General features: G+C 39.4%; 1 protein-coding gene across 4 annotated transcripts in view; it reads right to left on the reverse strand.

The window, feature by feature from the left end:
- The window catches only part of NELL1 (neural EGFL like 1), a 356,446-nt gene that overhangs the window by 143,500 nt on the left and 189,430 nt on the right, over window positions 1-23,516 (reverse strand). For 3 of the 4 annotated variants that reach the window (XM_083430920.1, XM_083430923.1, XM_083430922.1), the window contains exon 13: window positions 11,765-11,890. The exons of the other annotated variant lie outside the window; for it this stretch is intronic. In XM_083430920.1, the coding sequence (XP_083287046.1) occupies window positions 11,765-11,890 (126 nt within the window). The remainder of the gene's footprint in view (window positions 1-11,764; window positions 11,891-23,516) is intronic. 4 annotated transcript variants of the gene reach the window in all.

Here is a 23,516-nt window from a genome sequence, read left to right on the forward strand (position 1 = left end):
GCAAATCCTATAAAGCAAATAAATGTGAATAGATAAGTCACTAAGAATGTAAGCGACTCCTCCCCTCTAGCTCAGGCTTCTGACCTATAGTCATTGATCCAGCACCTAGCTGATACAAAGGAAATCTGTCCCTCTTACAGTGCCAGGAATAAGCCTGTTTCATTTCCAACTCAGTAGTTACTCTGGAAAATATTTTTTTTACTGTACTCTTTTAGTATACGCATCTGCTCAATACCAAGCTAGACTATTCATTATCAAGCTGAGGACTGTTTTCTGTGACTCAAGCAGAAATCTTTCTCATCAATTTGCCTCCCAAAGAACAACACACTGGTGGGGGAGATTCCCCAGCAAATACTGTACCGGTACATCAACTTTTGCAGCCCACATTTCTTCTGCTGGCACCACAAAAATGTGAAGTGATCCGTGGTTGTTGTTGTTTAGTCGTTTAGTCATGTCCGACTCTTCGTGACCCCATGGACCACAGCACGCCAGGCACTCCTGTCTTCCACTGCCTCCCACAGTTTGGTCAAACTCATGCTGGTAGCTTCGAGAACACTGTCCAACCATCTCGTCCTCTGTTGTCCCCTTATCCTTGTGCCCTCCATCTTTCCCAACATCAGGGTCTTTTCCAGGGAGTCTTCTCTTCTCATGAGGTGGCCAAAGTATTGGAGCCTCAGATCCATGGTACCATCCAGTTAAATTATGTAACTTGTTTCCAATATCATGTTTTAATTGGTCTTGCCTCCTCTCACAAACTCTGTACACATGATATAATGAGGCACTACAGGATAGAGAGATTGGACTCTCACCCAGATTTCAATGAAACTCCCCCCTCTCTCACTGTCTGGATATTTTAGGTAATGCTTAATGATTTAATAGTTACAAGTTCCATATTTTATAGTTACAATATGTTGATTTTTAGATCTCTGAGTTGTTTTCACATGAGATCAATAATTACCTATTTGGTTGTTTAGAATGCTAAATCTAAATAAATAAGTCAGAGCACTAATTCTAAAGAAGCAAAGTCAAATGCAAAAGCTCACAACAGAGTATCAAAAGATTTTAGACTTCCCCAGAAAACTAATCTATTCAGCATTTATCCTGAATTGCTTGCAGAACGTTTACATAGTTGTTAGTCTATGCCCAGTCTTTATTGAACATTCATTCTGATTTATTTATGGATTGGATGGTTATGGCAATAAGTATCTATCCTGCATTCACCCTAATTTCAGTTAAGGCAACATAAAAAAAATCCAGAGGGTCTATGACCACACTTCTGCAAGTTCACAGTAGTTGGTGAATTTTTCATCCTTGTGGCAGCTATGGGTGCTGCTCCTCAGTGTCCTGATATTGAGGAGGAAGGTTTGGGGACATAGGGGCTTTTTTTGTATGCATACTGAACATGCATGTAGTATTTCAGATCTCAACAGAGGTGCCTGTGTATTTCAGAATTTCCATTACAGCACTTAACCTTCAACAGGAGATAGCAACATCCCTCACCTTATGAGTATGTCAAAAAATTGAAATAAATGCTCTCTACTGGCAAGATAGGCAGTGGAGTATATTGCAAGCCAGGGGTAGCAACAGATATGTGTCCTAAGCTATGAGTTGTTCCATTTTGTGACAAACTTTGGGAATGTGGATTAAGGCCAAAAATCTTCTAAAATGCATGATTAGGAATTATAAAGTTTCTTTCTAGCTGAACGCACTTCATGATTAGCTCATATCCTCAAGCAGTGCTAGGAGGCATAAAAGTCTCCTGTTCCAAAACTACAGACAGGGTACCTACAACATGACACAATCCCTCTTCCTGTTTTTTGCCTAAAGCAGTTGGTTGGGCCCCAAGCAAGCACGTCTGTTAGTTAAAGCCCTTCTGCTTTTAAAGTGAATGGAGTGACTTTGCATTTCCAAAACATTTCATTTTGAGACTGATGTCTAAACCAGACTTTCTCAACCTTGGGTCCCCAGATATTGTTGAACAACAATTCCCATCATCCCTAGCTAGCAAGGCCAGAGCTCAGGGATGATGGGAGTTGTAGTCCAACAACATCTGGGGACACAATGTACCTAAACTATTTTTAAAAAATTATATTCACTGTGATATTGTTCTTATTGTCAAATTAAAATTGTACATCAATACAGACAAATCTTCACAGGCAGGTAAATTTGGGAGTTATTGGCACAGCAGCGTCAGAGACCTTATTTTGCTAAGTGTGCGGTCAGAACAGTGCCAACCTAGATGGTAGAACATTAAAAAAATCTAATGCTTCCAATCTGGATTACCAGTGCAATTTTCAGATAAAATAGCCAATGATGCAACAGTTCCAGGCATCAGGAAGAAGTGCCTGATTTCCCATGGCTTCTTGATCTTTTAAAGAGTTTGTGAGAGTACCAGGGCTTGCAAAGCTTCACCAGTGTAGATGGGGTCACCATATCCCAAACAATGAAAACATCAACTTCCTGTTGTTCTGCTTCTGCCATCTGCTGCTGAACACCCACTGTCAGCTACTGGACTTTAGGTTGGACTTGGGAAGGCTCATCTGGTGAATCTTCAGCCAAGTCACTAAAATGTATCTCATCAACCAACTCACCTAAAGCTTTGACAGCGAAGTACTGAAAATTCCTGTAGCAGCTGCTAAGCCCCTTTATGAAGTGAAATAAGTAATGCTTTCACACACCTTAAGCAAAAAGGCATAGGTATTCTTTCTTAGTTCTATTGTAATGCTGGAAAAACCTGGAACACACTAGGAATTGTAATCGGGGGTGGGGGGTGGGGAGTTGATCCCGATGAAGCATCAAACTAGGAGCTGCTGTTGTTCATCGCTATGTTTTTCACCAGGCTTCCTCAACCTCAGCCCTCCAGATGTTTTAAGACTACAATTCCCATCATCTCTAACCACTGGTCCTGCTAGCGAGGGATCATGGGAGTTGTAGGCGAAAAACATCTGGAGGGCCAAGGTTGAGGAAGCCTGTTTTTCACAATGGGTTGTTTCTCCTCTGTTGGGAGCTTTGCTCTTCTGTATCATTTCTGTATCAATCTAAGGATGCTCAGAAACATGTACTTGGAACAACAGTACAGTAATTGAAACTCAAGAGTCAATAATGGTTAAAAAATCATTAGGTTTGCCTCAGTCAATACACCATCTATGAAATATTCAGCCCACACACATACACAAAAATGAAATTATAAGCAACACACTTTGATTCATAAAAAGTTTTGAAATATGCTTTCATTAAAAATAGAACTACAATCTGAAAGCACTTACTACCCTGTATATACCACATATAGTATCTTCCTATGAGTGCTGTTCCAAAACCCCTTGAAGTAGAAGCAAAGGCATTCACTAAATTCAACAGGTACCATAGTAAATCTGCAGCATACAATAACAATGCTTAGATTAACAATCCCTGTGTTCCAAAAATATGAATTTTAAACTCTACTGAAATTAAAGTCTTGACCCAGGCTTAAAATTACCTCATTCTACAACCAATTACACCCTAAATTTATTGTGTTAGTATGTAAATGGTAACAAGTTTCAAACTGTTTATACCAGGCATTGGCAAACTCGGCCCTCCAGATGTTTTGGGACTACAACTCCCATCATCCCTAGCTAACAGGACCAGCGGTCAGGGATGTTGGGAATTGTAGTCCCAAAACATCTGGAGGGCCAAGTTTACCTATGCCCAGTTTATACAGTTTCTTGCTTTCTTCAGACATCTAACAAGACAGTCCATTTTCCTTGCATAGTTCCAGGAAAGACTTGAAAGGTTCACCCATCACTACGAATCAAGTCTTGCTGTGGGGAAGAAAGCCTCTCTAGTCATTCTCCTAATTGTGCAAACCTCACATAATATGTAGCTACTTTCCCTAGACTAGTCAAAATCCATGGAGTGATAAACCAATTTATATCTAATCAATTTCACAACTTTTTTGTCAAGGAATTATATGAATAAACTGTAGTTATGCACTCAAATAAATTTTCTGCTTGGGCAAAACTTCCAACTAATTTTGAGTAATGATCAACAGAATCAACAGAATTTTGACCAGACAAGTCAAATTTCACAGTGGAATTTCACACATGGTAGATCAGAAAGCACGAGCATACCACCATTAATGTCAGCTATACAATAGGGTCTGAACTGAAACGCCACACAGAGCCTACTAGATATTATAACTAGTTAGAAGTGTTACCAGACTCTCTGAACTCCATACAGTTTTTTTGTTCAGGACACAGATAAAAAAGGAGGCAAACATTTAAAGCAATATTACACTTCCAGTGAAGGTACCATTGTGACTCCAGTTGTCACTTACAGTTCCCAGCTAACACTACACCAGCAACTCATCAATCAGGCCCATTGTAACCATTGGGTCTAGTGGAGCAAGGCGCCAGAGCGCTGGGTTCTCAGGGGCGCAGAGCATTGGGGTCTGGGGCCAAGCGTTTGAGTCTGGGGCAGAGCTGAGTTCACCCCTGAACTCGCGCAGAAGAGCTCCGCATTCCTAGGGGCGTCAGGCACCCGCTGCTGAAACCGCTGTGCTGAAACCCTCGCGCTGTGGGGAGGAACAGCGCGAGCTGCCAACGCATCCCCTTCCCTGCTCTGCCTTCCCTGCTTTCCCTTGCCATCCATGTCCCACCCTGGAAGCTGGAGATTCTATGCTGCGATTGGGTGTTAGTGTATTGGAAGTGGCAGAGGCTGTTGTTGATTGGCTCAGTCTGTGTCAGTTGGGCGTTTGTTTTGCTGCTGCCCACGGGGGTCAACGTGTGCCTCTTAATAAGGAGTAATAAAGAGGTGGGTTTGTCTGAGAAGAAATGCCAGTTAAACAACTATTACACTGGCAAATAGCCCCTTTGGGGGCAAAGCACTAGAAAGGGTGGCAACAGTCCAGGTTCAGGCTTGCTTGGAGGCAACTTGGATACGTTCTAGTCTGGCTTCAGGGCTGGCCATGCCACTGAACCTGCTTTAGTAGCCACGGTTGATGGCAGTTGTTGGGAGAAAGATAGGTGGAATGTGACCCTGCTTGTTCCCCTTGATTGACTGGCAGTTTTCAGTACCATGGTATCCTTTTGGAGCATCTCAGGGAGGTGGGGGTTGGGAACCCTGTGCTTCAGTGGCTCTACTCCTACCTCCAGGGCCATTTCCAGAAAGTAGTTATGGAAGGCTGAGCACCATGGGAGTTGTCCTGTTGTGCTCAGCAGGGTTTCATCTTGTTCACTAAAGCAGTGGGTGGCAGTGGCAGTGTAAGTTACCAACACCTGAAAAGAACTGTGATTTTTTTCTGGATGGGTGGAGGGAAATAGTTTATTGCTATGAAAAAGTAACCCTTCAAAATTAATAATTTGGAAATGAGTCACTAGGTGCAGACCAGTACTCTAGCAGTTTTTACTTCTGGGTATAGATAGTCCTATAGTCCTTTAAATATCTCCACAATACTTCTCTGTTGATGATGGAATCATAGATCATGATCTTTTGGTAATACAGTATACAAATACAGTAATCAAAATTTATTTGCTTAGCCCATCAATCACCTAAATGGCACCACCTGACCTTAGTACGCCACTGAGTATGGCACACTCCTGATTTCTCTTTGGAAAGGGGCAAAAGTGTGTGTCGCCACCCCTTCCTGCAGGTATATTGTTCAACAACTCAACAACTTTTGGGGGGGGGGCGCCGGGCAGAACTTTGCACCATGGCGCTGCATATGGTAAGTATGGCCCTGTCATCAATTATCTACAGCCCATCCTTGACAATTATATTTACCTGTCATAGCCTCAAGTTGTAGGCCTGTCTTTGCTTATAGACAGCACACTAATCTAAAACAGCTGCTCATCAGCAATGTAACAAAGCAATGTACATAGCTTTGTTACAGCTATGTAACAAAGATACATAGAGACCATACCTTGCAACAAACTCAAATGCCAACTCTGACAACATTATTAAAGGTAAAGGGACCCCTGACCATTAGGTCCAGTTGCGGACGACTCTGGGGTTGCGGTGCTCATCTTGCTTTATTGGCCGAGGGAGCCTGCATACAGCTTCTGGGTCATGTGGCCAGCATGACTAAGCCACTTCTGGCAAACCAGAGCAGTGCACGGAAACGCCGTTTACCTTCCCGCCGGAGCGGTACCTATTTATCTACTTGTACTTGGCGTGCTTTTGAACTGCTAGGTTAGCAGGACATAATATCAACCACAATAAGAAACTTATTGCTCGTGTTCCAACATCTGCTCATGTTCCAACATCTTCTAGAAATTCTCTTTTGCTTTCCACATGCAACAAACAGTTAAATCGCTATGTGACAAAATAAATGGGCACAAATCTAACATCAGAAATGGCACCATTCAAAACCCATTTTGTTCTGAAAGACATTTTCAAAAAGAGCTGGATCTGGCTTGATAGTTTTATACTGTACTTTTTCTTTTACCATTTATTGATAGCCACATACAATACAATGTGAGCAGTTATATTTCTTCAGAAGCAAGAAGAGAAATTTGTATAAATGCCAAATAAAAAATGGTGACAGAAAAGCTATTAAGTTCAATTATCTCTATGCACTATAAATAATAACAGCAATAACATGCATGCTCTCCAAAAATAACATTTGAATTGCAGAAGCTGTTTCTTAAATAAAACATTCCAATGACAAATCTATACTTCTCCAGAATGAAATGGACTAGCCTAAATGGTACATCATGAAAATAATCTACTATACCCTATCTACAAATTTTCTTTTTGCTTCCAATATGTATTTCACATACTGAGACTGTAAACCTTGAGGAAATAATAAGTAACACAAACAAAACAAGCCAAAATTAAGATAGACAGGTTGTTTGGAATGATTCACATATTTCCCTCTAGCAATTCAGTCACACAATTCCCAACTGTGAGGCATGGCCCTGTATTGCAGTGCCTCTGATATGAACATAGGGAATCAGAAATGTACATGGAGTTGCATGCACATAGGACCTTATCTGTTCTCTTTTTTATGAGTACAGGAATGCTAATAAGATCCCTGAGCATATCTGTGGAACTTTTTCTCAAAGGAAAGAACAAAAAGAATATGTGTGCACAGAATCTGGAATGCGTTCATGTTACACACAAATACTTTAGACTTTAAGGGGTAATGTATTCCCGCCCCCCAACACAGTAGCTTTAGGTGTCATATAGTGATTCTTTAAGTAAATAAATAAAAACTGCACTAAAACTAGCAGCCACAAATGCTAACACAAAACTACTAAATGTCTTGCTACCAATCCATTAGGCTGGATTCTTGTGAGAATTGTAAGCAGCAAAAGAAAATGCATTAGTACTGTTAGGTTACCTTTTGCATTACAGCTGGTGAAAGACTTACTAGAGTGCTGTGTCACGATGTATCAGGTGTGCATAACAATACAAAAACCAGTGCCATATACACTCTATTGGATTTTTTTAAAAAAAGGCCATGAGAATGAGTTTGCGGACTCTTGCACAAGAATTTAAGAAAACAGAGGAATTTTTATTAGATTTGCAATTACATTTCACACTCAGTGCTCTTCCCCTAAAATAGTAACAGCTGTTTCTCTGAAAGAGAGTAACAACTTTGGATACAGCTAATGAGTTTCTGAAAATTTCATTCTTGTTGCATTATTGCAGCCTACTATTGCAGAATAAAACCACCACATGCAAGACATTTAATACTTTAATAAAAATGCTTACCTAGAAGAGTTTATTTGCTTTTTTCTGCTGTAGGGTGAGAACACCTTTGGGTCTGTAATTATGCACATACCTAGTTCCAGTGTTGAGGAAGTCAGGCTTTAGACTACTTAAAAAAAATGTTTTAGGATGCCTTATACATTTTTCCACTTAAATGCTTATTCAGCTCTTCTTTTAAAAAGCAAACAATTCACTGCTCTGAGTAGGGAGATGGGAAGTGGCTTTGGGGTTCTCAAAAGGACCGACAGCCAGCACCCTGTACAGTCCGCTGGGGAGAGGAAAGGGATAAATGAGGGCTGCTAAAGAAGGTGTCTAAAAGATTATTTTTTTTGTTAAAATTATATAATTTAGTTTTGCTTGGTAAGTAAAATGTGTGTAAAATCGCACAGACGTCATTAAAAATGAATACCAAATACTTGCAGTTACATTATATATTAATATTATTTTTATTCATTATTATTATCATTATCATTTTCAGAAGGTAAAATTAAAATTCTTTGGTTTTCCAAAAGCAGTTTATCTGCTTCTTCAGCAAACGTAGAATACCAAGGAAATGTTGTCCGGTAATAGATTTGAATTCCTTACATGCAAAAACATACTTTTAAGGTCCTTCACCACATTAATTTGCAAAAATTAAGTTTCAGCCTCTAAAATGGTCTATGATCTACCTGTTTTCAGCAGAAGCAATCTGTGCAGACTATTTTTGGAAATTGAAAGTTGAAAAATTCAGTGTGCCCTAAACAGGAAGGTTGTATGCAACCTGAAGGCTGAATAGAGTCAGATGCACAGGCTGAGTTGAACTAAGGCCACTTTATTTAAGTTTAAACCAATGAAAACACCTGCAGAGGGAAACAACTATCAGTTGGGAGCAAACTCTAAGGTAAAACTGCAGGCATTAAGCAACCAAACCCCTGTGTAGCATTCACGCGAGCTATCCGCTCCCCCAACCAGTCCTCCAAGCTTCGGCAAGACCTGGCAGGGAGAGGGATAGGCAGGCAAAGGGGTTGCAAAACATGAGCCAAACACTAGTAAGCTGCCACCACCTCCTTTTCCGGGAACAGTCCCCAGAAGGGATCCAAGGAGGAGGATCACCTTTCCTTATTTACTGGACTGCCCCACTCTATGTCACTTTACCGTGACACAGACAGAAAGCCAACAGGTAAACTGGTAGGCGATTACGGGGTCAGGCAGTGGTTCAGCTTCCCGGCAAAAGGCACAAAATACAAGAAAGGCAAAAGTCCTTTTCCAAATTTATTGAAAAAAGGTCATTCAGAAAGCAAAAGCTTGCACTACACCCTGTCTGAAGGAAATAGAGGTAGGGTTGTACCAGCTAACACTTTCCATGGGCTATGCTGTGAAGGTGTGTAGGTAGGTCTTGCTGTATCACATAGACACACAACCGCCCAAGGCCCCATGGTCCCAGGTGGATGGGCTATCCCATCCCAGGACTCCACCACACAGATTGCAAACCTCAGGGCCAGCCCACCACCCTGAAAGGTGCCTAAACAGGTCGCCTGGCTGAAACTCAATTGTTCCCTCTTTCTGCACCAAACCACCACAAAGGGGATACATCTCTACTTAGTAATGCTTTTTCCCAACTGAGAACAGTGGATAAATACATACCCACAATGAATTTCTTAAATTACACTGCAGTCTTAGGTGAATTATAATCAATTGCATTCTGACAAAACACAAAGGACTCAATTAGAAAATTTCGGTCTTTTCCAAATTAGAGAAAATGTACATACTTGAAACTAAGAAAAGCCTTTATTGTGTGATCAGGTTGAGACAAACTGAGAGCATATCAGTTTGAATAAATAGCCCTTTCCCACTATACAAAGACAGTTCACAAAAGCATGAAAGGGTTTTAATACCCACTATTGGATCTGTACTGAAAATGCAATTATATAAAGCTTTCAGATGTCTTTGTAGCTCCAGGGAGACCTTTGGCAAATCACTGTTTATTTTTTCACAGACCATTTGTTAAAATTGTGCCAGGTCAGTCTACACTTGTTCTACTCTCCATATGAAACTCATTCTTTTATAGATATGAGAATCTAGAGATTTCTTTATTGCCTACCAAAGACAATCTAGCGAATTCATATAACAGATGCAACAGGGAAATGAAGGTTAGAAGCAATTCACTGCAGCACAAAAGCACACCAAAATACACTTGAATGATGAGCTATAAAATTAATCTCTAAAGACAGATGTAGTTCTTCAAAAATGAAAAGTCAGTAGTAAAAAAATATTTAGGAATAAAAATAGACTGCATGTACATGAAAGTTCTGATACAACAGAAACAAACACACACACACACACACACACACACACACACACACGTATATATTTATATATAATACTTTAAGGATGCCCCTTGTTAAAAGTTATGAAGAAAGCTTAGTTACCCCAAGGGTCAAGGAGTAAAAGTCATAATATAAATTGGTAACTGTTAGGAAGCAGTAGGCAGGAATAAAGAAGCAAGCTTTTGCAATGTGTGAAAGCCATTATGTCTCTCAAATTTATTCTCATAAATCCTGAATACACATTGCAGAGAGCTTGGTCAGATCAGGAAGGAGCTGGGAGGGAATTCAGAGGAGCTGCTTGTTGATGACACTGGAGAGAGGCCAAGTTGGTTGGGATGGACTGTTTTTGGACCTTGGGGCGGGGGGGAACAAAGTTACAGATAAGGAGTTCTATCCCAGAGATGGTCTCGGTGCTGTCACCTCCCAGCATTCCTCTTTGAGCCCCCCTACATCACCCGGGTATGCTGCACCAGCCTCACCCCTGGCTTCTGTGCTCACTTTGTCGCCAATCTTGGCACCCCCTCCAGCACTGCTGGAGCCCACTGGCTTAAGAAAAGTAGGGAAGGCAATACACAATTTCAGCTTTACAGTACATGCAATCCCCAGAACATAATCCCTGTGCAAGTTGTGAGTTATCTGTACATATCTGTAATCCTGAATAGATCCAAGGTTGTTATATATCCAATTCTTAATCCTCATTCCTTGAAGACACTATTTTTTATGTTTATCTTTTTGTTCCATACCAAGCCCCTGTTTATTCTCTAACACCTTGCCCTATGGATTGTATATATTCAGAACATGACGAATTCCAGAATAATCACTCACATATTGTTTTTTGTATTGACCATATTTCCAGGTGAAAAGAGAGGCAGCCCTTTTAAATGCTAATTTTATTTCACTGCCCCAAAACAAAAGAAATAAAACTTAAAAGTTCTCCAAGCCTTCCTAAGACAACTGTCAGGCGTTATCTTCTCAGGTACTGGCAAGAACAAGGTTTTCTCAAATTCTAGGGGAAATACATATTATTTTTCTTCCTAATCTTCTAACAAACCACCTGCAGATATTAGTCCTAAGACTTCTCATTACTGCTTTTTACTGATAGATTAAAAATTACTGACTTTTATGTCTAAAGCTATTGTATTTGTTTCATATTGTTCAATTCTTCTTTAAGAATTAAGCAAATATGAACTCAACAATTAACAAGCAAAATTATTCCCTTAATGGCTATTCAAACGAATACTTAGGTCAGTTTTGCAGTACGTGTAAATAAATAATCACATGACATATACTCCATGTACCAGCCACCTCCATCACAAATGCAAAAAGGCTTCTGTACCCCACACCAGGACCTGGTACCCCATAACATATTCCTCTGCTCCCGTTCTCTACTGGAGGGTGGGATGAGAAGCAGCAGCAGAAACTGGCTTAGTCCAAGAACTCTCTTCTCCCACTTCCCCGACAGTAAATTTAGCATTTACAAAGAAGAGAAATAACCTGTGTATATACTGAAGAACAATGTACTGAGGTGTCACCACTATAGAAAAGTCTAAACAATTGGATTTTAAATTCTTACCTTTTTATATAAATATAGGAAAACTTTATCCCCCTCTCTCAGAAAAAAATTCTTCAACTTTCAAGGATGTATTTTCCCTCAAGGAATAAATCTATTGCCTTCATACAACATGAAGAATATTTCATTCCTTCCAAATGAACACCATTGGATATTAATAAAGTCTCATGGTGTTACTGCGATCATATTAAGAGCTTACCTGTACACGAGAAATCATCAACGCGGATATATCCTGGGACACAATCACAGCGATATGATCCAGGCAGGTTAACACACACTGTGTTGGCATGACAATAATGCATCTTAGCAGCACACTCATCAATATCTGAGGGGGAAAAAACACCCCATGAGATTGCATTCAGCTGCACAGTTGCACATCTTCAGCAATACAACACTGAAATATGAAAGAACTATATAAAAATATCCAACATATATCCACAAAAAGCAGAACATTTACAATTCTGCCATTAACTTTGTGGGCATTCCTCCTGACCACCACTCCTAAAAGTAATTACTCATCAATTGGAGTATTCCAAAATTGTGAAGCGTTAAAGAGAAAGGTTAAATTAGTCAATTACAAATTAGACATGTATTCTTTCAGCACATTGATTTCAATAAAAGGCCTGCGAACTTATTTCCTCAAGAAGTTGATATTTAACATCACCTTTTATAAGGTTGGCCTACTTTGGAGGACAGCCTTGGGGACAAGTAGCCTGAGTAATACCCTGAGTTAGTACAATTAGTACTTTTTATGTTTCTGCAAACTACTTCTCCAATTTTAATGAATAATCCCTTTCAGAACATGAATGATTGGAGGAAATGTAGTTCAAGTGTGCTGGGGAAACCCTTTCCCTCTATGGCCCTAGATCTATTCTGTCAGAGGAGAGATTACTTTCTGTATCATAGAGGTGGCCTCTTGCTAGATCCATCCAGTCAAGCTGTGAAAGCATTATGACCCAAGACACTTATGAAGGCAGATGGCACTTTCTTGATACACCTGGTTATATGTGTAGGTAGAATAGAGACACCAAAACAATGCAGCTAGAACCCAAGCCAGCTCTCTAATCAAGCCTCAAAACCTGCAAACTGCTTCCCCCTTCAGTTCCTTTTGACACACACTATATTCAGACAAAACTATCAAATAGCTGCTGTCCCAGTTCCAATCTGGGTGGATGCACATGATTCACATGCTTAGATACTCATCATTCCCCATTACGCACTTACCTATTCACCATTATTTATCAGACAATACAAAATCCCAGAAAGCTTTATGGTACACAACAAAACAGCATGCCTGTAACAGTACAGTTACATCAAAATATGAGACAACCATTAAGAATCCTCATCAGACAAAATGTTGCCTGGATTGATTCTTATATCAGCGGAAGGACTCTAGAAAAAAAAATCCAAGGGGAGTTTTACTTATCCCCCTTATCAGTCATATGCCCTATGTTTCATTCCAAATATATTAGGTTTTGCAGCAAATGAAATACAAAGTCTCCCTTTTCTTAATAATATGCACACATGACCTCATTCAAATTACTGAAGAAGATAAAGTTGCCAAAGTTGGGAGTAGGTATGATATAATCTAGAAAGGCTGCAGAGCATTGCTACAATTATGGGGGAAATTCTATTATTCACAGGTGTTTTTCTTCTCTTGGATCCCTTTCCCATAGGTACGTTAAAGCATATTGTGGGTAGACCGGCTCCTTCTATTCTCCTTTGATCTGCTCACCCCATCAGGGACAAAACTGTTATGTGCAAGGTGCACCATCTGCCTCCGTTTTATTTCAGTTACACTTGGGGCAGGTTTGGACAGGTGGCGATGAAGCTTAAGAACCCCTGCATTAGGATTTACCTAAAGGCAATATTTGGGATGCAGATGGCTTTTGCTTTAAAAATGAGTTTATTGTCCAGCTGTGCTTGATCTTCCTGGTACATAAACTGCATTTGCATGAGTCATTTCAGTTTTACATTTCTTATTATTCCAGTATCAGTGTTAAGGAAATACTGTCCTGTTACATACCTTTTTCTAGTTGGTTGGAGTGAATACAGATATCCCTGAAAGTCTGATAGAGTTCGTGTGAGTCTGAATAGGTAAAACAAGGACAACAGAACTAGCTTCATTGTTCTTTGTTCTACTACATGTCAGTAGAAATGATGAAAGGGGCTTTGCCTCCATGCTGATGCAATCCTGTATTTGTGTGCTGAGTACCAAGTAGACCAGCTGTCATGAGCACTACTATCCTATAGATATCAATACAGTAAGTAGGAAGCTTGAGCAACTAACTAAATCACTTTGCACTGGTCACCAAGCAGCTGTCAACTGACAGGGACTTTTGATCAGTGAGTGGTCTGGACTGAATCTGAAATGATGGCTTGAAGGCAAAAGATGGGATACAAATACCTTGAGCGATCAAGTCCCCTTGCTTTTGCTATTTCTGAATGATAATCCCCTTGAAAAATGGGGGGGACTGTCAAAGCCTGAAAGACAAATGGCAAGGAAAAAGAGTCACTCTCTCTATCAAACCATAGTGCTCTGCAGCCATACAAGGCACACTTGCCTTTAAGTACAAGCTTGCACTTCTCTGCTTGCTATCTTTTAAAAAACAATGCAGGCTTTTATTTCATTCCTTTGAAAGGGCTTTGTTTAATCATGTATAATACTGAATCATAAATGTAAAGAGAGAGAGATAGGAAGATAGGAAATATGTCAGAACTAGTAAGATATCCATCTAAAAATTAACCTGACAAGGTTCCATGTTTGTCTGAAGCTTCAACAATGAATTTGAAAGACATGAGCCATGTCAGTAAAAAGGGGGGAGTGCTGAAAAAACATTGAATGTTATGGATTTAACTAGCATCTTCTTTTAGTAAAAAAGGGAAAGTTTCTTATTTTATTTTTATTCATAAAATATTCACATACCACTACTCATTAAAAATATCAGTGAAATTTACATTAAACTTTTGATAGCAATAAGGGTAAAAATCTACAGCTTTGAATAGTTTCTGTGCGGCATTGTCTTCCTTTATTTATGTACACCTCTGATTTCAAATGAGGTCCACTGCCATGGGAGCATGTATGACATTCTCTTCTAGCTCCTTGCAGTTGCTAACTCCCATCTCAGGTTCCATGCTTTCCTCCCTACAGGAATGGGGCAGAAAGAGCTACAGGCAAATTTACAGGCTGCTTAAAGGTAAAAAATGGTGGTCCATAAAAGTAGCCTTTTGTCAATATGTAGGCTTTTTTGCCCGCTGGATTTTGGTGACATAGTCCAGGCTATCAGCAGTCAGCACCATTCTATCCAAGCCACTGAAGCATCCTGGGATGGAGAAGAGCAAGGCAGCTACATCAGTGTAGTGCAGACAAACAAGCAGGAGCACCGGATTGGATCTGCTGGTGCCACTGCACCAACCTCCCACTTTCCATTCTGGTATGCTGCAATGACTCAGCCAGAAGGAGGTCAGGTGAGTAGCACAACCCCATCATACTGTGGGGCAGAATGAGATGCAGACAAATACAGTGAATGGCTAGTACTAACGGTGGCAACCTGCTGAAGCAATTCTTCCACTGAGCTGCAGGTGCCCATTCTTTAAAAAAATTGTGCAGAATCTGAAGCATGGTTACTATAATGCAAGTTCCTTTTTTTTTTTTAAGTTTTTTATTTATACAACAAGAAAGACAAACAAACAAACACCGAACACGAATACCAAACCATACACTAATCACAAAAACAACCATAGACACACAATACTCCTAGCAGACAATAAAACATCTATTGGTCTTAACACTAAAGACCCGACCTCCCGTCCATTCCATACTTCAAATTCATATTACTTATTGCCCATACACATTTTTTCTTATAATTAAACTTATTCTCATTAAATCTAATTTCTTATATCTACCTTACTACTGTTACTGAAGTTCCTCGAATGCTGCAACAGAATTTAAACTACTATATTTATTTTTCAAATATTCTTTGAAAACCTCCCATTTAGAAACAAATTCCTGTTTTAATTTATTCTTTATTTTTTCTGATAAACCATCTAATTCAGCATATTCTGTCAGCTTTTGGATCCAATCTTGAATAGAGGGGATTTCATTACTCTTCCATTTTGCTGCGATCAAAACTCTTGCTGCCGCCGTGGCATATAAAAAGATACCCTTCCTCTTTTGTGGAATATCCAAATCTGTTATTCCTAGGAGGTAGGCCTCTGGTTTTTTATTGAAAGAGATCTTTAGCATTTTTTGCAGCTCTGCATGTATACTCTCCCAGAATGCCTGTATTTTCCTACATATCCACCACATATGGAAGAATGTTCCTGAGTCTCCGCATCTCCAACAATTACTTGATACATTTTTATACATTTTTGAAAGCTTCCAGGGTGTTAGATACCATCGATGTCGCATTTTTTGAAAGTTCTCTCTAATCGTGTAACAATTTGTGAATTTCCAATTGATCTTCCATAAATTTTCCCATTGGGCCATGGTTATTGAGTGGCCAAAATCCTGGGACCACCTCACCATTGCCACTGTTTCCTCCTCCTCCTTGACTGTCCAGTCAAGGAGGAGTCGGTAAGTTTTGGAAAGGGTTTTTCTTTTAGAATTTACAAGATCAGATTCAAATCGGGAAATTTCTGTTGAGAACCCCTTTTGTTTGTCAGATTTAAATTTTTCAAATAACTGATGGTATTGGAACCAGTCTGAAATGTGGTCTCTTATTTCCTCAAAGTTTTTAAATTTTATTTGGTTATCTTCATTTTTTAGAAGTATTTTATATGTTGGCCAGCTTTCCTGAGTATTTTTCCGTTTTACTGCTATGGCTTCTACTGGAGAAGTCCACCACGGGATTTTAGGCTCCATCAGGTCTTTATATTTTTCCCATACAGCAAAGAGTGATTTTCTTATTATATGGTTGGTAAAGTTTTTATGAATTTTCGCTTTTCCATATATTAGGTAGGCGTGCCATCCCCAGCGGTTGTCAAAACCTTCCAGGTCCAAGAGGTCCGAATCCTGCAACGTGCACCAATCTTTTATCCAGGTGAAACAGGCTGCCTCGTAGTAGAGTTTTAGGTCGGGTAGGGAAAAGCCTCCTCTCTCTTTTATGTCTATTAAGATCAGGTGTTTAATCCTAGGTTTCTTCCCTTCCCACAGGAATTTGGAAATTTCTCTTTGCCATATCTTGAGACAACCTGCTTCGCCCAGTATTGGAATCATTTGAAATAGAAAGATTAATTTTGGAAGCACATTCATCTTTATAATGGAAATCCTACCCAGAAATGTTAATTTTAGTTTACTCCAGGTTACCAAGTTTTTTCTAATCTCTAACCAAGTTTTGGTGTAATTATCCTGGAATAAATTTATGTTCTTGGGGGTGATCCAAATACCCAGGTATTTCGCTTTTGAGGAGATTTTCAGGCCCAATGTTTTTACTAAATCGTCCTTTTCTTCTGTGGTTACATTTTTAACAAGCATTTTTGTTTTTGTTATATTCAGCTTAAAGCCTGCCACTTCTCCGAATTCTTTAATCAATTCTAGCAGTCTTTTCAGACTTTCTTTAGGGTTTTCAGTCATAACGAGTAAATCGTCCGCAAAAGCTTTAATTTTATATGTTTTGTTTCCCAGAGTGATGCCTTTCACAAGCTGATCCTTTCTTATCTGGTTGTTCAAGACTTCCATCACCAAGATAAATATCAGTGGTGACAGTGGGCAGCCCTGTCTAGTTCCCTTGTTTATTTTGCACTCCTCAGTAATTCTTCCGTTGATGATCAGTTTTGCATATTGTTCTGTATAGATGGCATTTATTCCTTTACAAATATTTTCTCCCAGTCCGATTTCTTCCATTAATTTTTTCATAAACTTCCAGGAAACATTATCAAAAGCTTTTTCAGCGTCCACCAACATAATAGCTGCTGATTTGTCAATTTTAATATCCAAATATTCTAATACATTAATCACACATCTAATGTTGGATTGCATAAATCGTCCGGGAAGAAATCCAGTTTGATCTTTATGGATTATCTCTTTCAGCACCATTTTTAATCTATTTGCAAGAATGTCTGCAAATATCTTGTAATCGTTATTTAACAGTGTGATGGGTCTGTAATTGGCCATATTTGAGGCATCTGTTCCCTGTTTGTGAATAAGCGTAATAAAGCTATCCTTCCAGGTTTTCGGTAGCTTTCCATTTACCAGAATATTATTCATTAGGTCTTTCATGGGAAGAAATAATACTTGTTCTAACTTTTTATAGTAATTAGCTGGGAGACCATCTGGGCCCGGTGTCTTTCCTAATTTTGACCTCTGTATAGCTTGTTGCACCTCCATAGCTGTTATTGGTGAGTTCAAGATTTCAGTTTTTTCCTTAGGTATTATTGGTAGTTTATTTTTGCCCAGATAATCAATTATTTTTTCTAGAGTCTCTGGACCTTCTTTATATAGTTTTCCGAAAAAACCAGCAAAGTTTTTACTAATTTCCTTCGGTTCTTGAATCCATTTATCTTCAATTTTAATTTTATTGATAATTCTATCTTCCTTTTTCTTCTTTAATTGCCAGGCCAAAAGTTTGCCAGGTTTATTTGCAAACTCAAAATTTCTGTGTCTCAACCATTTTATCTTCCATTCTATTTCTTCATTTATTATCATGGAGAATTGCGTCTGTAAAATTTTTATACTTTGCTTAATTAGTTCATCATCTGGTTTTTGGAAAAGGATCCTTTCCTTTTTTCTAATTTCCTCCCATATCTCCATTTTTTTCTCCTCCTTTATTTTCCTTTGGAATGCGTTTTGTTGGATAAAGAAGCCTCTTATGACGGCTTTACCCGCATCCCAAACCGTCTCTAGATCTACTCCTTGATTTAAGTTGAACTTAAAATATTCTTCTAAGATTTGCTTGGCCTTTTGCACAGTTTTTTCATCGTTTAGCTTACTCTCATTAATGCAAGTTCCATTGACCTTGGCCAGGAAGTATTGGGCTAAATGGAATACAATGGTATAAATCAATGTTTCCCAAACATGGGTCTCCAGCTGTTTTTGGACTACAACCCCCATCATCCCTAGCCAGCAGGACCAGTGGTCAGGGGTTATGGGAACAGTTGTGCAAAAACAGTGGTCTAAAACCATTTGCTGCTTGGATCTAAAATTTTCAGCTTCAGTTCTTCACACATTCTTCTCTTTCATCATCATGCCCTTTCAATGGTATTTTATCATTGGCTCTTTGGGTGAACTGTTTCCAGGTCTAAGAAACAGGTCAGTTATCTGTGTTGGATGGGGTTACTAGTATGGGTTGAATGTGCTCAAGAATCCCTATCTGTCACTGAATGCCCAACTGGTTTCAGTGGCTAGGAATGCCTGCTTCTGCCTGCTTCAACAGAGGTGACAACTAAGGTATAAGGTTCCTGGTTTGGGATAGTTTAGTTATGACAGTCCGAGAATTGGTAACCTCTACAACAGATTCCTGCAGTGCACTTTATATAGAGATTGGCTGGTTTGGAATGGGGTTCAACAACCAAGCATCTGGGTGCCATGATGCCTGGAAAGTCCCTCATCATATAACCCACTTTAAAACAGCTGCATTATTTGCCAGTTCTTTTCCAAGTCCAGTTCAATGAACTCACAATAGTGTTTAAAGCCCTAAACAACTTAGGCCCCAAATATCTGAAAGACCATCTTCTTCCAACTCAGCTGTTAATACCAGCTTTCGACATTTATCTTCTGTCTATCAAGATCAGGGCTTCAAGTGTGGTGGCACCAGCCCTCTGGAACGCGGTTCCCATGAACATGAGGCGGCATCTATTTGGGTGCTTGCTTGAAACTGAGCTCTTTAAACAGGCTTTCCAAGAGGGGTGATCCAGCTATGTTGATATCTGACTCACTGTTTTTTTAATAAATTTTGTGAATGTAATTTAATTGTTGATTTTAGGTTGTATAAAATTGGTTTCCAAATAAATAAATAAAAGTATAACTTTTAAAACAAACATCATTTCCTTTCCCCAATACTTTCTGCTAGTAAAATAATTTTGCTAAGATATGTTCAGATCAATTTCATTTATCTATAAAAATACACAAGTTTAAATGCCCAGGGTTTTTTTTAAAAAAAAAACTGCAACATTGTAACAGCACTATCCATAAACCACAATGTGGTACACATCACTTTGGCTATAATGGAACTCAAATTGTGATTCATGTGAGTAGATTGCTTGTCGCATTTGAAATATTAGAGCTTGTCTTCTGGTGGTCTTTTGAGGTGATAAAAATACATGATTTATGTCTTTCCCTGCAATGGTGATGTAGTTTGCTTTTCTTATAAAAACTGTTCTACTTATGGTCTTTAAAATGAAACTTGACACAGCATAATGATCCTTCACATATCACTAACTTCCATCTGCATAAGCTAGTTTGCTGTAATGACAAGGAGTCACTGGGGCTAAAGCTTTTCAGTGAGAATCACTGCATCACAGTACATAGCTTAGTATGGCATAGTAGATGACGGCATTCATCTGATGTGGAGGTACTCCATTAATATTTGCATTCTGGCAGCTTTCATTCTCTTGACATTTTGTTCTTTACTGCAACAATAACTGGAAACCAGCCATCCAAAAAGAACTATATTCCCCATGCATCTGAAATACTATAAGGCCAGTTCAAACAACCATGTTTATCGCAAGATAACTGAATGAAATGGCTATCATGTCTCTACTGTCACAGACGGCCTTATCAGCACATCAATGAAAGTATGCTTATCAAGTGTTCAGCTTATCATTTGATAGCTATCACTCACACAAACCTGACCTTCCCATAAAAAAAGGAAGCAGATGTTAACAGAAATAGAAAGACAATACTGGAGCATCAGTATTCAGTGTTGCAAGCTGGCATAGCTCCACTGATCTATTGGGAAGCTCATACTGTCTGTTAATTTCTTTCATCTTGTCAGATATCAATAAAAAGGGCCATTACAGAAGGCAATGAGTGTTGAACACCGCAGGTACCCAAAACAACACCTTTTAGTTCCAGCAGCAGCTAAGTCACTTGAAGTACTAGGTGCTCCAGCCGAAGGCTTCTTCCTTCTTGCCAGTCATCACCTAATGCCCTTCTAAGTATCTGAAATTCTGGGCTGCCCAGGCAGCACTTCAATAAGCAGAGTGCTGTGCTTTCACAGCCAAACCATGGTCTCTACTTCCCAATCATGGATGCTTCCCATTTCCCTTTTCAGACTCCTTGACTGTGACATCAGCTCAGTATCAGTTGCTGTATCTGGGATGGCCTTCCTGATTACTGACTGTGGCCATCATCTTCACAATTCTCTACCTTATTGGCTGCCATGGGGCTTTCACGGGGCTTTAAATCACTTGAGGCTTCAGGTCTACTACTCATCACCTGATAGTAGAGCCAAAGCCTGATTTTCCATTGCCAGTGAACAATTGGGAGCACAGTTTAAGGTTCCTGATTACGCATTGACAGCTTTGTCTTTACCTGCCCCACACCAGATGTCACAGGTGTCGGGTAGGTGAGCATGCTTTGAGGAAAATCTGAATCATTGATGGGCGAAGGATGGCCTGCAGGTTAGTGGTTTCCCACCCCACCCCTGCCCTGGTCCCTTTGTCTCCTAAGACCCACCCAAGTCAGGTAACCAAAGATGCTCTGCAAGGTCTTATACCTCTTTTCTGAAAGGAACTGTACACATACTCTGAAATCCAAGACTCTGCTCAAAGAGGTTAAAGGTAAATAGTTAAGTAAGATTATCTCTCTTTTATTATATTGAAGTGCATGATTCTTTCTTTTCCTAAAGAAACTTTGGATATACTTTGACATTTGAGTTCTTTGGTCAGAAAGGACATTTCTCCGGAATTTGTCATTAAAATATTCCCCATGCACTAAGACTGTATAGTCATTAAGCTATTGACCACGTTTTAAAGTTCCTTCCCAAGCTTCTTTAGGTTTTGAAAGTAAATCTAAATCTCATTCTCCCCCCCCACCCCCCATGGCTAGGCTTGAAGGAAGATCTATGTCAGTAAGGCTTAGAACATCTTCACCCAACTTGATGAACAGTTTAGGGGTTTTCAGTCATTTCAACCAAACCAGTATAGTACTTTTCAGGGGAACCCTTACAAAATGGGGGTACACCAATAAGGAAAGACTTCCCATAATCATCTGTCACAATGACAAATTGCACAGGAAAGAAAAACAGTTTTCTGAAAGAAAAAGAGTGGCTGCTCTGACAGTTAGAGGACCTCTTCTTGCAATGGACAGGTGGAAGTTCTGCTCTAGCTATAAGGCTGCATAGGAGCTTTATTTCAGGCACTGGGAAACTTCTGTATGTCTAGTACCTCAGTACTGCCTCAAAATGCAATCTCCCTGAGAAAATTAAAATATCCACTTGACTGAGAGAGAGAAATCTTACACAAAGCCCAGAAATGACATATTATTGGCAGGATGAAAGACAGAGTCCCAGGGTCTGGGGAAATAGCATGCTTAGAAATTGAGCTAAAACAACCACCAAGAATTGCAGAAGCAAAGGGGCAGGGCTTCTAAAGGAAAGAAGACAGAGCAGGCATAAGAGAAGAAGTGGTGCGGCAAAGATTAAGAGAGACTGGAGCTGGGGGAAAATCTCACAATGGTCTTATGGATAAGAAAGATTTCTGTCATCAGAAATATTAAAAAGAATAAACTGTGCAGGTGAAGCAAGTGTAGTCCAGTTCAGCAGAACAAGGAAGCAGGAGGCTGAATTTCATATGTGCGGCACGTTAAGTCAAATCTGAACTTGAAGCTCTTTGCTTATTCAATATTTATGTATGAACACCTCTTTCTTTAAAAGGCTCTTAGCAATAGACAGAGATATACAAAATCAAGTAATTAACATTTGTTGGAATTCAGCTATTTAAAAAATATCAAGAAATAAATATACACTTCACATTCTCAACAGAAAGGAGATTTTCTTAACCCAGAGTGAATAGCTGCAGAATTTTGATAAATGCATTAATGGAAAACATGCCACTTTTACTTAAACTAGGATACTTGATAATATATTCATAAGGCATCTGACAGTCCGAAACAAATTCTTTTTCAAACACATTTAGAATTTGCATATATGGTAATGCTGTTTAGTAAACAGAGTGTGTAAACAATATGAAAACCTTAGAACAGGGTATTTAAGAAGAGGAGTTTCTGCCTTATGGCAGAATCTCACTCTGACTGATACATTCTACATCAACAGGGGATGTGGTTGCTTCTCACTTTGGCTGCCCTTCCTGCTTTCCCAAATCCTTTGCCACAAACATCACCCACTTGCCCTTTCCTGCCCCCACTGCTGCTGGTCCCTCCTACAAACATGGCAAGCCTCGGATCATTGAAGCAGACAGTGGGGGAGAAGAAGAAGGAGCAGAACTTAAGCCTAAGTGACATCGTCTGCCCTGCAGCTGCAACGGCACCCAAAGCCAGAGCTTCAGAAGCAATCTTAGTGAACTGGTAACATACCTGAATAAGAGTCTGGTTTTAGTAACAGACCAAGTGATATTGGCTGAGGAAATGCCTTGGGGCTGCTCTCAACAACAGTCTCCTTACAGAAAAGTTAGCTTTGTCAAACCCAATGGAGACTCAGGTCATCAAGCCTGAGCTTCCATAGCCGCTGCCCACCATGAACCAACGTTGGCAGAACTGGCAGCAACACCAGCAGATATGTTCTATGCTTACAATAATACTTTATTCTCTTGCTAGTTACAATGTTTTAAATGTGCATTTTATATTTTACTTTCCATTTTTAGTCAACTTTGCTGCATTAAATGTAGATTCTGTAGTTGACCTCCTTTGTAATGCCTTATTTTGAAATCTTGAAGGTAATATTTTAGTTTCCTGTTAATTATGTTGTTTTTAAGATATACTTTATCTTTTACTGTCTTCAGCAATGTTTTATTCTGGGTTGTTTTATTTGATGTTTTAACGTGGGTTGAGATTT

This window comes from Podarcis tiliguerta (assembly GCF_965153285.1).
Source record: "Podarcis tiliguerta genome assembly, chromosome: 1".
NCBI lineage: Eukaryota > Metazoa > Chordata > Lepidosauria > Squamata > Lacertidae > Podarcis > Podarcis tiliguerta.